Source organism: Augochlora pura, chromosome 2, assembly GCF_028453695.1.
Source record: "Augochlora pura isolate Apur16 chromosome 2, APUR_v2.2.1, whole genome shotgun sequence".
NCBI lineage: Eukaryota > Metazoa > Arthropoda > Insecta > Hymenoptera > Halictidae > Augochlora > Augochlora pura.
Genome location: NC_135773.1, coordinates 19,217,800 through 19,235,305, shown reverse-complemented (window position 1 = coordinate 19,235,305; position 17,506 = coordinate 19,217,800). Strand labels below are relative to the sequence as shown.

The 17,506-nt window shown below is 44.0% G+C and overlaps 1 protein-coding gene across 3 annotated transcripts in view; it reads right to left on the bottom strand.

Moving 5' to 3' along the window:
* The window catches only part of Bap170 (Brahma associated protein 170kD), a 50,664-nt gene that overhangs the window by 19,002 nt on the left and 14,156 nt on the right, over nucleotides 1-17,506 (bottom strand). For all 3 annotated transcript variants that reach the window (XM_078196555.1, XM_078196553.1, XM_078196556.1), the window contains 2 exons: nucleotides 5,525-5,622; nucleotides 620-771 (listed from right to left, as the gene is read on the bottom strand). In XM_078196555.1, the coding sequence (XP_078052681.1) occupies nucleotides 620-771; nucleotides 5,525-5,622 (250 nt within the window). The remainder of the gene's footprint in view (nucleotides 1-619; nucleotides 772-5,524; nucleotides 5,623-17,506) is intronic.

The window sequence follows — 17,506 nt, the reverse complement described above, 5'->3', positions numbered from 1 at the left end:
GTAGGTGTCAGTACACTGTGAAACCAGGGATTCGAGAACCAGCATGGACGGTTACCGTGCACGAAAACGGGGACAGAAGTCGTTGTCAACGAGAAGAAAGAAAATGGCCCCTCGACAAACGGAAATCGCTAACACGGCGAATTATTGAACCGTGGCGTGCGCGGGACATACGTTCTCTGCGCGTAGCACGCGTGTCCGTGTGTCAGCGTTCTCGCGTGACCATGCGAGAAGAGAGCACGTATCGACGGGAACGAGAAGAAAAACAGAGAGGAACAATGGCTGGGCGGTAAACGCATTTGAAAGTCGTTCGAGCGTGCGGACGTGCATGCGAAATGCGTCGTAGCCGAACGAAGTTGGTAAAAACGGTTGATCGAGAACGATCGAGAGCGATCGAAAACTCAACGCCGCTGACAACGAGAAACGCGATCCTACCGTTGCGTGACAAAAATCTAATTGACTAGCGAAACTTTAAAACGTTCCGATCTTATACCTGTATGCCGACACTGCAATTAGATGCAGTGGCCAGACAGCGATAAACGCTGGTCCTCGGGGCAATTCCGGGTTCCGGTGACGTCAGGAAAAGAGGTCGAAGATAATGTTGAACGTAATTAGTGATTACCTGCGACATTGTGCTGATGATGATTATACGTAAGAGGAACGGAGTGTAATGCCCTGGCAGACCATTTTCTATGCCTAGAGTCCTCGTCGTCGTCGTCGGCTTGCTGTCCGTCCTCTCCTAGAAAGTGCACCTTTTCGTACCTGTCCAGATACCTGCAACAACGAAATTAGTTAGATATACTGCTGTAGTACCGAACTTCGTGTGACGCGAATGATTTTCACCAGAATTGATAACAAATTCCAAAACTAATTTATGCGAGAACAAAAATGGTAATACAATGATAACAACGCTTGATAGAGGCAGGAAATTGTGCGCATACATGGTATACGTGGACATGAGAATGAAAATTGAAAATTCCTAAAGAGGATCAATCGAAAAGCCAATGCGTTGAAAGGCAAGCTGAGGCTGGTCGTTGAACGGAACATTTTCGTAATTTCCTTCCATAGTTATATTTATTATATAATTATAAAATTGGGGATCTTCGTGTAAAATAAAAATCGTATTTGTAAATTACTACAACCGATTGTCAGGTAGAAAATTCTCTCTTTAACAATTTTAATAACTTGAGAATAATATAATGTAACATATTAATTCTTTTAATTTATCTACTGTTAGATATGTTATACTGGTACTTATTTTTGTTATACATGCATAAAATCCGCAAACTAATCTGTAATAAACTGTCACTTCAGATTATTTCATCCTACATTTGCACAAATGATAGTTTGTAAATATATCAGCAGGCAAGTTCAAATAATATGGACCCTTAATATCGGTGGTATACTGGCAAAATCGGCAAAAATGATCGCTCCTTCCGTTGGATAGCGACCGTCTTCTACTTCAGGATATGGTGAACAACTACTGGAATACGAATGCGCGCGTGATTCTTTGTTTCTCAGGAGAAATGGTAATCGGCTATGAAAATACTACCAGGAGTATGCCTTTGACGTCAGGACGAGGTACAGTGCGGTGAAACCGATACGGAGGAGAAGTTTGTGTTCGAGAGTTACGAAACCTGAAACCCATGTATCGGCTACCGAACAGAATGATCGATAACGGTGGAGGAATCTATCCGTGTACAAATTGTTCAAATACCGATTTGTTTTTCATTTACTACTTTAAATTTCCAGACAGAATGTCACTTCCGGTGACATCTGTTTCTGCAATCAAAAACTACCTCCCGGAGGAATAAATTCAAACGATATTGCTGTTCTTTCAAGAAACCAGCTGACTTCTACATCGACGGTGTTACTTCTAGAGCCGCACCATCGGAACGAACCTTTTCCTACAGCAAAAAAGTAGCAAAAAACTATTTCTCCGACCAACGTATCAGATCATCGGTCACACCACTCACCATGTACCATATCGCGACCATCCACACACTGTGCCCGAATTCTCTCACAAGAATAATCTATGGAACAATGCAGGTAACCGCGGCTGCAACTGAACTTTGGGAGCGACGACAACGACCACACGAGCGACCGCCGGATCGACCGACCGACCGACTGAACCTCGAGAGAGTACGACGAACTCGGGACCACCACTCGAATGGGGTAGCTGTGAGAGAGAGAGAGAGAGAGAGAGAGAGAGAGATGCGCATGGTTGTGCAAGAAAGAGCAACGATAATAATAAGACTGAAGAAAGAGAGAGAAAGAAAACAGGAGCGGCAGTGGGGTGGGGGGAGAGATGTGTCCACAGAAGAGAGACAATAATAATAATATGAAGAAAAGAGGGGGATGCAGGAAGGGTAGAGAGGGGGTGAGTGAGTGAGTGAGAAGGAGAGAAAGATAGAGAGAGAGAGAGAGAACAGGGAGTTGTGGGTGGGCGAAAGAAAGTATGGTGGGGGTAGGTGTAGTGGATCCATTCATGCACCAACGTAGAGTACGGAAGGTGCAGGCGTTGGAGCACCCAGCCAGAGCCTGATTGGCCGTTGCTGGCTGCAGACTGAGCACAGACGCTTCGGCTGCTACTGTGGCCGCGGCACTGCCGGTCCTTCGCTGCCTCAAACACACAGAGACACACGCGCGATATACAAAGCGCGTGTACGAGGGAGAGAGAGCATACACATACGCACGCACACAGTTGTGTGCACACGTCGTATAGATCGCGAGTAGGAAGCTGCCGCTGCTCTTCTACTAGCGATGTCATGCTGTGAACGGTGTGCGATTGTAGGGTCCGGCAGAGTCACGTGTACCGGCCGCGACGCGCGTCGCCCGCTCATGAATGAACCCGCTTTTGGATCCACGAGACACCGACGAAGCCGGGAAACACCCGCCAATTCGAATTACCAACGGTACTCGGCGGACTCAGCAGGATTTGATCTTCAGAGGATTGGCGCAGGACTAACTGGTTAACTACTGGCGGTACAACCGGAAAGGGCCTAATTCTACATGAAGGGACGACTTGAAAATGTGGAATAACATTTTTCCGTTTGAAGTTTCGTCTTCGAGAGAAATGAGTTTGAAAATTCGGCGAACGCGCGTGCTACCGAACAGGAACCGGCTCGGCCGCCTGATCATGACTGACCGGTTCTACTTTTTGCGGATACAGTAGATTCCGCTTGCTCGTGGCATCCGTTTATACGACGCCAAGCCGAAAGGACAGAATCCGATCGAATAGCCCCGATTTTCTTCGCTTAATCAGGCAAAAGTAATTGAGACAGAAATAACTAGGATCTGTTGTACTATCCGTATAAACTGGACACGATATACTTTCAAACTCGAATGACAAATCTGATTTTACATTGTCGACGTTTTTCTTTTTTTTTACGTACAAACCTTACACAGTTGTGAAGGTGTTACTGGAGGATCTCGGTGGGAACATCATTTCTATGACTGCGTCGCTCGAGATGAAAAATTGTTTCCCCACGTTAAATACATCAGCAAAGGCGACGCAGATTCATCGAAGACGCAGCACAAAAATCAGTCTTAAAGACTCCAATGCCGACCGCCAGTCGATTGGATCGTTATCGGTATACTTATGTAACGAACCGTCTTATGAGATACCATCTTTCTTCCAATCGACTCTGGGAAACATCAGACGATCGCATGAAGATCCAAGCAAGGCCATCAAATCGCGCCTAACTTGGCCTAGTCAGACAATTTATCGTAAAGAACAATAGAAATAAAAATGTTTTATTTGCAATTTCTATTACCTCTTATTACAGACGGGTCTTTCGTAAGACACAAATCCTGTATACTTCGACCGAATCTTGACCGACCTACCGATTTACCTAATTATCTAAATCCAACCTTCATTGCGTTAATGCATTCATGGTGTTATAGCTGTCGACGCGACCTGCCGCATTAGTTACGAAACGAATACTCAGAGGAATCATCCTCGATTAGCCGAGATATATTGCTTACCAGCACTTCTACCCCGCGTGTACAAGTCACCAAACAGTGTCCTCGACCTCGAACGGTATGGTATCAACCGCCTCTACTTTGATCACGGTGTAGTAAGAAGAAGATGTGAACCGTGTACGGTTATCTCACCACAAAATTTCTGTAACGCTAAAAATTTAATTCTACGAATTCCCACGAGAAGCGCTGATTGTTTCTACATCATGATATACTACTACAATTTTCCTATTATAGTTGGCACTACATATACGAAATTTTTATAGAAACGGATTGTATCAGATTGTATCAGAAGTAAACCTTTGAAATCACGGAAGAAGAGACGAAATCGATCCACCTTTTCTTCTTACACTGTGATTTTGACCCAGCCTGTGATTCATTCCATTCAACTTCCAAGCTTCGAAGGCACGCCGCTTCTGACGCCGCGACAGTAGAAATAATTATCGATGGTAGGAATGCATGAAAATATCTAATTTGATAATTGGGAAGGACATGACCCGGTGGCCCTTCGTTGACGGGTCGAGGAGAGAGGATGTCGAAGACGCGAACGAAGGACGCGCGCGGCCGATGACGACGGCGAAGAATTGACCGCGTCCTTGTTCTGCAAGCGACGCACGGTAACAAGGTTGCACAGAGAGCTTAACCGGGAGAGAGTGAGAGAGCGAGAGAGGACGGCGGCTCAGGAACCACGTGGCTCGTCAGCGAGGCCAGTATGAATGAACGCGAACGAACGCGGCAAACCGACGAACGTAACGTACTATACGATACGGAAAATGGTGCGATGGTGGGGGTGAACGTAGGTACCAGTGCCGATACGCGGTGCCGGCACGGTGCGGTAAAACGTCGCCGTTCTACTCTTGCAGACGCTCGCGGACTGCCAGACACAATGGAACATCGTGTCGCGATCACAATGAAAGGGACAAGGACGGTAGCGGGGCGGTGAGGGCGCCACTCGAACCGGGAGACCTGCCATGAACCATTTGCATTTGGACCGGTCGCTCGCGCCCTATCGGGGTGCTCTTCTTCCGGCGGGGGTGGTTGGAGACAGAAATGAGTTCCCTATCCTGGCTTCTTGACTCTAGTCACCTTTCCAGCCTAGTAACTTACTTCCGGTCTGGCGATGTCCCAGAAACAGTAAAATAACTATAGACTACTAACTAGTTACTAGTAACCACATCTAGCGATGTTTCCTATTCTGGCAATTATGTTCAATATTATTATTATTATTTACTAGCAAACACTGTAATGAAGGTGTAAGAAACATGTAATGAAAAAATTCAAGAGTATTGAGTTTAAACGTATATTTAGATCATAAATTTTAAGCCTACCATCAATTAAAAATGATATCAGTTCAATAGCTGCATCCCACTGTCATACACGATCCAGCTTTTTTCATGGCATTTTGCGTAACAAGTGTCCAGATATGGACCAGTTACCACTTGTGAAAAAATTGCGCATCATACGAACGGTTTACTTGATCCGCGAGCGTTGCACAAGGTAAAGGGAAGAGATAGTGTTTGAAATAAGATGATCACCAGATACTCACCTAAGGTAAATTTGTTTAAGGCCAACCCCGCTGTTCACGCAGCCGCCAGGTAGATGGAATTGTTCGCATAGCGAGGCCCACTCGTTCCTTGTATTTACCTGAAAACGAAACGAACAGTTAATATCATTGTTCTGAAGTAAGAATACCGCGCGATGAGTGTGATATCAATGTAATGGGTTTTCTAATGGATGCGTTATTACAGACTACCTAAATATGATGTAACTAAATATGATGTAATGTACGATTGGTGATTTATTTTTTTTTTTAGGTGGGAGAACCAGGTAATCCAACCTATTCGTTTCGAAAATATTCAAAATGATACTTTGCACAGATACTTAAAGACCCAGCTTGCTAGTGAAAGGTTCAGGTTGCATTGGAACTCAATTGTATTGATGCTCGAAAGTTGGGTCAGTTTAAACAGACTCGTAGTGTTCCTACTTCCGTCGAGCACTGACGTAGGTCAGTGTTGTTCGGAGGTAGCGGCCCTTAAGTAAGACATCCTCCACTAGAATCTGAAGGAGCTGATGTGGAAAGGGATCTGGCAGGGAGATAAATGTGGCGGGGATAGAGGGGACTAATGAAAATGGAGTAGGGATCAACTGAAGATAGAGCAGTGGCTTTACAGAAACAGAGGCGCTAATAACAGTGGAATGAGGATTTCAAAGCCGAACAAGGTAGAGAAAAATTGACGGGGGGATAGGATATGTAGAGGTACTAATTAGTGCCAGATCGGAGCTGTTAGCACTAAACGGTCGCGTAGGCATTTCTGGATAACCGTTGGCGAGGCGGGCACGGCGCCATAATGAAATTCAGCATTGCATTCCGCGAACAATGAGAATACTATTTTGCGTCTTGAAGTGTTCGCATCCTTTGCGAAAAGAAGCTGGCATTGTTTGCGAAGCGATGTGAGATATCGTTGAAAATATTACTAGCTGGGCGCTAAGTTTGTCAGTTGTGGACGAGCTGATGTTTGTTTCAGCACGAGGACCCACTAGGGGAGGATGATATAGGGAATTGTTAGTTTAGCTTCAAAATTTGGCGCACTTTGAGCGGTAAAAGTACACCGTGATGAACTTTATACTGGCAACTGAAATCAGTAAGAGGATATGAATTGAAAGAATTGAGTTCACTCAATACGCCAACACTGTACTTAGGTATACTGCCCAATGAATTAGGACCTTAGGAAAGTTTTCCAGCACTAAGAAATGCGGGAGAACTCGGAAGGCCTAAATGCCATTCTACTCGGAGAACACCTAGATTTTAGAATACTGATAAAGCGTAAATATTACCAACTAGAATGTATCTACTAATGGATAGCTCAAATATCTGGTTTCCCGAAATGACTGTATTACCAACCGCAGTGGTTCGAGAAAGGGCGACTCTTTTCCCTAATCTTTTATTATGATAATTAGAATATTTATAATTAAAATATATAATATCTTAAATACTCCTTTTACTCGCGTACCGCTCGTCGGAAAGTTAAGCGTCGCGAAGAATAAATTAGAAAAGTCTCCATAAACGTAAGAAATGTCTCCGTAAGTAACAAAATAAATCTGCGATTGATAGAAGCTAATAATGTTAGAATAATGATGAACACTTGTCCAAATTTATGAGCTACCTAATTACTCTCGATATTCGATAACGAGGCTCGTTTTGCAACCACGGAAGGACTTACGCGGCTATTTATAGTCGCCTGTCTCTTTGAACCGCGGCGTGGATGAAAGGATGAGGCAGGGGTGAAATTTCACAGGAGGCTACCAGGAAATTTGATTCTTACTTAAAGAGATTTTACAATCGAAGCAAAAGACTCGCAGTCCAGTGCGCACCTTGGAAGTACAGAGCAACATGTCTTTGTTCCCGGCAAACCATTGTTTGCTTTTCATTAATACGCTTTTTCATTTTCACAAACACCTTGATACACGCTACCGCGTCTGTTACGACACCTAGGGTCGATAACGAGCTCCTGATATCTACGATCGATACACCGTCCCTTATCAGAAACGTGAATGAACCGTCGCCTGGTCACACTAACTTCCCCGCGTCTTCCTTTTTTCCCCTTAAGTCTTCCCACGCGCCGAAAGGAGTCTGCGGGAGATTGTTCGACGACTCGTGAATGTATTTCAGGTGACCTATTTATACCTTTCGAACGTAGGCTTATAGCGTACTATTTATAATTGGAGCGTGCTCATGAACCGTACGACGCCAAGCTTCTTCGAACCGTACGGTGAACCTAAGCGCTCTACGAGCGCCCCTCTCTACGCGTTGAGTCCACGTCGATCGCACAGAGGTGACATTAATCTATTCAAAGGCCAAAATCTTCAATTTTATTTTGATCAAGTGAACTGAAATTTACCGCGAACGGCTGAGTGACTGAATATCGGAACGAAGTTTTAACCTTGCAGTTTAATGGAGCCTGTTACTGCGGGATGACCAATTTCTACGCATTTGGTTTGTTTTTCGGTATAACTTAATTTGTAATCATCAAATAATATATATTAAATTTGTATTCAAATATAAACAAAATGAAAGAATACGAAAGTTCAGCTAGCTCCGCTACTCTACAACAGCTTTTGTATTTGTGAAATTAGTATTCACCTATGTGTATATACGTATAAAGAATTCTTTGTTAGAAACAGGAAATGGAATTTTCCATAGTAGATGATAGACGAAAAATACATCTATGTATAACTATGTTAATTGTATAATTAGTTTATAATGAGAATAAAACGAATTTTTAGAACGTAGAATTTTTAGTTCTAAAAAACGCTGCTTCATCATCGAATGGCAGATCTTGAGTCAAGTTTGCTCAGGATTGCAAAATGCTCTACCTAAATTCTAATCTTCTAGCAGCCGGTTGGAATTATCGGCTATTTAAATTGAAGGAAAATTGTTTGTTGGCAGAACGTCTTCAAAATTCTGCATCGAGGCCACCGCGGGCCAACGGCTCCTGTTTTCGGCGGACGCGTCGCCGAACGCGTTGTACCGAATATACAGAGAGCGAAGATGAATACCGAGACTCAGCGAGAGCAGCAACACGGTTCCTCGAGAATTCCTGGTAGTGAGAAGAACCGAGATAAAACGCGAGCACCACCGCCGAGATATAAATTTGTTCTGTGGGGCGCGTTGGAAATATAACCGCAGAAACTCCGGTTACGCGCGCACATGTGTCGCATGTTTACGGACGGATCAAGAGGGTGTGTGCTTGCGCCGCGCCGCACAGTGCTTTAAAACGAGAATCTCACCGTGAAAAGGTTTGATTTTGATAATTTTCTATTACGCAACTTTCGGTGTTATTATGCTTCTAAATCTCGAAGAATTGTAAGGACTACTATTTGTCTATGAAAATGATCAAATTATGCATACACTGATGTCAAGTATCTTCTGTCTTGTATAATAACATTCAATGTTTCCTTTTCTCTAATTCTCGTAACAATATAAATTACAGACACTGTAATAGAAGCTACGCACATTTAGATTTACAACTGAGAATTGGAAAGAACTGAGTAGATATTCGACTGCATACACTCGAAAATAGTAGGTAATAAATAGATCGAGTCATAAACAACTTTTATCAGACATTTATTTTTTCTTATTTATTGTTTTATTTCTTTTTGTTTTATTTACTTTGGCCCTTACCTATTTAGTAAACGCAAAATTTCGTTCGTCCCGGTGACTCATAGTTGGTAGATTCTACCTAATTACATCAAAACTTATTTATGACATGAACTAATAGTTTGATTTTTGAAGTAGAAGTATCCAAATTGGTACGTATTGGTAACCATAGCAATTTTTTAAACAATTTCTGCCGTGTTTCCGAACAAAAGTTACATAATGCATTCACTTACAATTGAAACAAAAAAATAAGAATCAGCAACGAAAAATTAAATAAAATGAATAAAATACTTTCACTACCGTTTCTGAAACTGACATTCTTATCTTTAGTAATTCAGTTTTTACTTTAAATATTTCAAGTTGTCACTAATCTTCTTATTTTCTATGATCTATCTGTTTTTAACATGAAATATAGTGTTGCACGATCAGACGTCCGTTTAAACACTGTACGCATTTCGTTTGCTCACACACAAGAAATTGGCTTCATCTTTTTCTCGTATACCACTGCGTTACTCAATTAAACTACTCGTTCGATCTAATATGAGATATTATTCAATGTTGGCAGATACGTATCTGTTACCGTCCCGACAATGATCCCCGCATAAATGATCAAGGGGTTAATCCTGTCTCGGGGATGGGATCTCAGAAAAGGGGTGTATAGGACGTGGCGCCACGACTATCCCGTGCCGTCGTGCCGTATTAATTATTCGAGGAAAATAAAATTCAATGAACCGTCGGCAAATGGTACGTGCCGAGCGATAACCGTAGACGTAATGAAATATCGTCGGCACGTAGGGCTATGTTCCTGCCTGGTTGTCGGTATTACACGTCGCACTTGTCGCCAACAGCGAAAACTAGCGATGAAAGGGAGAGGGACAACAGGGTAGAAAGAGGTGGAGTGATGGCGAGGGACACAAGGGGAACGAAGGAGGCAGTGGGAGCGGGAGAAACGACGAGAAGTCGTGAAATCGACGACGGACGGACATACTGGGTCAGTGCTCTCTGGATCCGCGCCCGTTTCTTTGCTATTCTCGTCGCCGCGACGCGCGACGCTCAACCTTATGAATCGAGAATGTGGCGCCCCACTGTGGCCGACCTCGCGACACCGTCGCGTTGTCTCGTCGAAAACGTACCCTGCCCCTCGCCCCTCTGCAGGGAAACTGATACGAAACCCCTCTCCCGCTATCTACGAAGACAGTCAATGAACCTGTTTCGCGGGATCGAACACCACGCGATCAGGATTTTCAGATTTCCCGCCTCTTTTGCTTCGACCGTTTGGACCTTCCCTCAGATGGGATTTTAGAGCCTTGACGGTTGAAGTAGGGTAGCCATTTTTGGACTTCTCTTTTACAGGCGATGCGTTCATTGTTTTCTTTCAAACATTCTCTTGAATGTAATATTAGGTCTACCAGAAAGTTCGGTCAGATGTCATTTCAAGTTTCAATGTGCACTAGTTCATTGGAGATACATTTTTCAAAAATAGTATTTACAAAATTACCATCACGCCGGCAATGGATCACAGAAACGGAAATTATATTGTAAAATAAATATTAATAAACGTGTGATTATTTTCTTTCATTTCATAAACGAGCAGAAGTTTTCTGTAGACGTAATACAATCATTAGAAAGATTATGATGTTTTTCTTGGGTAAATTGTTCTAACTAACGTTTCTGACTAACGTATAAACAAATTAATGGAATTACATTTGGAACTCTATGAAGTGGGTAGAATATTCTTGCTTTGCTTTAAAGATAAAAGGCACATAGTGTTCAAAATATTTTAAAATATTCTGAGAAGTAGTATATTAGTAGATAAGACATTTTTAACGGAGAACGGCGGCACAGGTTTTTTAATAGCCAACATGTCGGAGTAATAAAAATGGGAAAGAGTCAGAAAATAGTTTTATCTAAATCGTTAGCATGTGGCTTGGTATTTCGAATTCCTCCTACTTCACATCCTGTTACTGTAATAAAACTCTTCCTATGGCAGTAAATCGCCGGTGATCTCCATTGGTAAGCACATCCATCGGGCTCAGATAAGCGATTAATCACCATCTGTTCCCGGAATTCAAAATAATGGTAACACGAGCTATATCGTATCAAACGATAAGCCACCGTGTGTATCGTCTTTGCTGAAACAGTAGAGGAGAATTCAGAAAACGGTAAATAGGACATAAAAGAACTCTCATCACGGTTCTAGAACTGTTCATCGATAATGCTAGACTACTGACGAACTTTGAGTTCATCTTGATGTTACCTCGCTGGGCAAGGTATTGCAAAGAATTTCAGCGGAATCACGGAGAGGAGAAGAGAGAAATCAGTGCTGCTGCTCGAAATTCTGTGGGCCGCTGCTGTGAAAACTGGCGCGACATTTAACGCGCGGGAAGCTGAAATTAATAGCGCTGCTATTAATGCGAATGGGCCTCGGCGCTGAACTATTAAAGTGCACCCGGTTCGTCTGCCCGCATCACAAATGCTCGAATAGTCATTTCATCGTATGATTCTATTGTTGTTATCGCCGACTATGTACCTCTAACTCTTGGAAAACGAAAATTTGTGAGCAACCGAAACTTGTCTATCAAAAAATTATCATTGATTAACCACTGTGTCCTTTTTGCGTTTTCTGATTCTTGGCAAACCCTATATTCTGCTACTTCAGAGCACGAGATGGTGTACAATCAGCGGGTCAAAGCAGACCCGGAATCCGTTAGCCAGTTACACAAAATCAGCCGTCAAAGGGAACAAAGAACTGAAAAAGGAGCTCAAGAAGGCATACACTTAGTAGCAGAATGAACGCCGAGCAACCAGCCGGAGTTAGGCTTAGCCGGCAAAGCACCTGTCCAGGTCGATCGGAAGTCCTCGATCCTGGATCGAACCGGTCGGTATCGTTGGCAGAACGGCGCGAAACTGTGGATACGCGGCGCGAGCGGCTGTCAGCGCGATTAGGTAGCGGCGGGGCAACACGCGGCGGATCCTCGGTGTCTCGACCGTAATCGCGCGACTTTGCTTGACCTTGACAGTATGAATTACACCGCGCACGCGCGCAGGGAGGACGTTCTTCGGGAGCGTCGAACGTATCCACGTGTGCGGCTCTCCGGCGAGGGACTACATGATGAAAGTGTCTTTGCCGCCACGTGGTCTTGTTGGGGTAGGACATGGTCTCTCTTACTCTCTCTCCCACCCCTCTCACGCTCCTCTCCTGCTTCTATCCCCCTCCCCCTTGCCGCCCTTCCAACCGACCGTCCAACCGACCGCCTGGCGAGCTGCAACCAGCGTCCGCTTCCCCCCTCCGGCAAACGCGCGCGCGAGATCCGACTATGCACTCTGCTCTCCTCTCCTCTCTTCTCTTCTTTTCTCATCGCCTCTCCTGTCCTCCGCGCGCGCCTATTCCGTTTCCTGCAGTTTCCTCCGACGCGCTTCTATCGCCGATTTTTCGTATTTCGAGAATCGCGCGTCACCTGCGAGCATCACCCTTTTTCTCTCCTTCAACTTGGATCGCTCCATTTCTATCGTCGCTAAACTCGCTCAAGCCGATCGTTGTCTCGTCTCGAGACGGTGGGACCGGAACTCGCACGTAGTAGTACGTATTGGAGCATCGCATGCCGTGGGGGTCACCGGTGGCCGGCGCACTATCGTGCAAATTAGCCCTTGGAACGCGGACGTTACCAACAACTGCACGGTTGGCAGCGCTTAGCCTCCATTTCAACCTTCGCCTATCAACAATCCTTGGACACGTCTTTTCGTTGCACGTTATATTTGTTACTCGCCAGATGTTGAATAGACGATGGACGGTGCTCCTAAATCTTTGGATGAACAGGAAGCCAGCCATCATTGGCGAAGGAATAAAAGTGACGGAGGAATGCGAAGTTCTCGAATGACCAAAACAATTGTATGTTCTCATAGCAGAGCCAGGCACTATGAATTTGCCGGTGGTTCATCGATGTGTTGCTATTACCCAGAAAGTCATCAATTCGTTGTGACATCAACTATACCAGCGATTCTCGATATGTCTTAGATCCAATCTACAATCAATAACTCTTGTGAAACACTTTATTAGAGCATATACCAAAGGGTATATTTATTAACGTAGCAAAAATTGAATTTAAATAAAAATCATTATGTGCAGTAAAATATTACAATAAAAGATTTTATTTTTATTTATATATTTCTTTCATATGATTGCCTTTTATGATTAATCATTTAGTATTGCCGTATCGGCGAATACAGGTTGTTAAAATTAAAATATATCTATGATAAACAATTCGGTGGAACGGAAATTTTATTTAAAGTTGCTTCAGAACCGTAAATCATTTCCATATTTGATTTATATAATTAATTAGTTGCTCCCTGCATTTAACTGTTTTTCCTAGTTGTATGTTTCTTTGATTCATTAAAAAAATATTCTTTCTACCATTACAAATCATCTCCCTGTACATCCGAGTGTTGGGAATTGCTGACCCATACGATCAAACCTTAGCAGAGTCAGTTGCGGTGCAGCAATTAACCCGGACGCGATAATAAAATTCCGCGGATGGTGTACCGGCGGGCGAATTAATTTCATCGATCGTAATTAACGCGGCGTATTGCTCCAATCGTTTCGGCGAACGTTTATGCCGCCCTGGTTCCCGCGCAATGCTCGGCACAGAAAACTGTCGCGATTGCACGCGAGCAAGCCATTGCTTCGAAGTGGATTCGCGATGCGAGCTCGTAATTCGATTGGCCAATTTCTCGGTACGGTTTTAAGCCTATTAGCTGACGCCCGATTGATTCGTACCGCTCGACCCGTTTACTTCCGATTGGTCACCGGCAACAATCATTCAAGCTGAATCATCTTGCTTTCCTGCATGGTCATTGGAATTTTCACGAATTTTTCTTTAAAAATAATTTATTTGCACCTAAATATTACACTCGCATGAATTGTTGGTATAGTTGGAACTGACGATAACACGTGGTGAGGTAACAAACCTTCTTTAACCCTAGAACAACCATCATCTATTTTTCGATAAAAGTAATATTATGAGGTTGGAGGCGACCCAAAACAAAATCTCAATACTCAAAACATTAGTTATTATTTTCAAGATATAACTATTACTATTACATGTTTTAATATCTATTTACACGTTTGCAGACAAATAACAAATTTTGTGAGATAGTTTTAAGGTTAAAACCAAGCAATAATCTTGCTTCGTACGTTTCTTGATCCACTCAGCCGATAACAAGTTATCGTAGGATTCTCTTTATATTGTCAAGTTCGCCATGAATAACACGAACATAATGCATTCACGATTACTCGGTTAGCAAAGTCAACTGCGAGCAAAGTTCCGAGGGCACGAGCAACTTCTTCGAGAATGAAGTCGCGACTCGTTCGATAGCAAACTTAGTCGGCGAGGGTTGTTCAACCGGAACGAGACAATCGTCGCGTCCACCCCCACCTTTCCGTTGGTCTTTGGGGTCGCCATAGGAAACGGCGAGACAACGAATGATGTAACGGCGGGCAGGAAAACTTCGCTCATATACATAGTTCCGCCGCGCCGTGCAAATTGACGCTCGCGCCGCCTTTATGAATCGACGATTGCGTCGCAACATGTAAATTCCAGTGACATCATCGGCGGCTGGACAGTGTTGCGTCTGGTTCCGGGAACCGGACTTTATAAAGACATTGTCGACCACATGTGGTGCTCGAACGGGAGACGTAACGGATACACGTCGAATATCCTCAAGCCACGCTAATTAGCAACCCTTGTGGACCTTAAAAATGCGGCAATTATTTTTTTTTGAGCATTCAGCATCTTGAATATTCAGGACACTAGATATGAAAATGTTAAATTATTAAACAAAATTGTTAAATAACATTTAAAAATCAACGGTGACAATTAATTTACTAAATCGTTATCTTTCTTCTTGACGATCAGATTATGTAACCTACTTGTCACCTGCTGACCACGCACGATCTAATTATACAATATACAATTATACAATATATACTATAATCCGGATATTAAGCAATAAACAATAAAAATTAATGATAGGTTCTTGGATTTACGCGGTTTTATTTGTTAAGGCTGAAAGATGACAATAAAATGGATCCACATTTCTTGGTTATTAGGATCATCGATTCGAAACGATCGATCACGAAAACTTGCCGCAGAACGGATCGAACCGAGGCATCGCTACTTGGCGATATTCTTGGAACAGGGTTCTTGGCTCCCTTCTAGCTGTTTATTTTGGATCGTCGCCTTTGGAATTCGTAATAACTGAGCAAACCGTGTATCGTCTTTATCCGTGGATCGCATAGTTCAGTGGAACTATTATCAACAGTACGCTTTTCTCGAAATTTAAAACACGATTCGATCCGTCTAGGATCACGGTGTCCTCGAAAACTGCTCAAGATAAATTTAACGAAGTAATTAACGAATAACAAATTCTGATTTCATTTGGAAGACATAAAAGCAAGCTTCGATTTTTGTAAAACTATTTATTCAACGTCTTCGTTAACTCCACCAGCAGACTTCCAGAGACTGCAACGTTGTAAGTTGTAATCATCGGATCGATCTGCCGTCTGAACGACCGCTTTTTCAGGCATCACCCCCATCACGTTAATATTGCTGATGCACTCCACCTGCAATGTCATCAATACCGTTCGACACCCGCAACGATTTATCTTCTTTTCTGCTTGTGCACCTTGCACGTCGCTACTTTCAAACGTTACGAGCAGCACACGGGCACATGCTAGGTACTGGTTTTGCTTAATCGTCGATCAGAGGATAAATGCGTTCTCCCGTTTGTAATTCCGATCACAGTCCTAAAGAGCGAGAGAGGCGTAGAGGTTGAGAAACAACGTACAACGATTTCGATGACGCGATTCCGTGTCTACAGGTCGCCACAAAATTTATGGTCCCGCTTGTGGTCAGCAGATTCTTCGGTATTTCGGGGTTATTCTCGAGGTTTACGCCTACGACTCAAGGATAATAATCACAGTTTAAAGCGTCGATCTGTTGCGACCTTTGCATGGTTAATCGGAGGGAGACGGATGTTTTAGATTGAGCTATTGCGTAACTTTCTTAGAGCAACAATAAGAACAGCAATTACCGGTGACCGGTTCCATTAGGATTAGAGACCGTAGCTAACCATCCAAGTTAGTCTTCGTCGGTAGCAAATAGTCCCAAAGAGAAGAGCATAGGAGAGGCTGCACTCGGCGAGTGTTCAACTGGCTAGAAGGCGAGGAATCTTAAATGAGCGGCGCCCCGAAATCGCGGAGTCGGCGAGATACCTCGTCGAGGCGCCGCGACGGCCCGGCGGATCAGAAAGCGGCTCGGATTGTGGAGAGAGCTCCACGGTCACGTGGGCTCTCGAAGGCCCACAGCACGGCAGCGCACAGCACACGACTGACAGTTCCCAGTCAGCTGATCGTCCACCGGGAGGGCGAGGGGGCAACAGACCAGCAGCAGCACCACCACCAGTAGCAATAGTAGCAGTAGCAGCAGCAGTAGCACGAGGAGGTGGTGGAGGTGGACGACAGGGTGTAGGAGGTGGAGGAGGAGGGGTCGGTTGTAGACGAAGGGAAGGAGGGCGGAGGGGTTGGCGACGCGCAGTCTGCCGTCGTCGTCCGGATCAGCTGATCGGTGGAGGTGTGCTGGTGACTGACTGACTGTGAACTCTGAATGAACGAACGCGGATGAAGAAGTCTTCGCGTGCGTATACGTATAGGGAGCCCCGGTTCGCTCACTCGCTAGCTCGCGGGGGAGGGAGAGAGAGCAAGAGAGAGCAAAAGAGAGGGGAGAGGGAGAGAGAGATGCGCGCGTGCCTGCCTAACTATGCGCCAGAGCACTCGCGAGGGAGCGAACGAGCGTTTAGTATCAGCGGAAGTGGCCCAGGACTGAGACCCGAATGACCACGTGGACTCGGTGGCAATCCTTCTTCTTCTCTTCCTCCTCCGCATCCTCCTCTAACAGATAAGACGGAAGATGAACTTCTTCGTACCTGGTCTATCAGTCAAGAAGTGACTTTGATCAGTACTGCACTATAACTTATAAGTTTGCACCCCTGAGTCGTTTAGCTAGACTTTGGAAACTGACCAAAGTATAGTCTGCCGATACAGATGCAAATTCTTACCGCGAAGATTCAGAAGTATTGCTTATTGCTCTATTGCCTTCATATGTAATCATTGATTTATAATTAGATTGGGAAACTTTAGCCTAGAGTTACCTACCCTTCAATAATTAGCTAGAATACATGTAGTTTGCCAATGTGAAAGATTAACGTTTTTAATATTAGAAATTGCATCCACAAAAAGATATGTCATCCAGTCTACTTTGTGATGCTCATTGACGGTGTAGGAACGCGACAGAACGCCTACTTTCTACGTTCTTG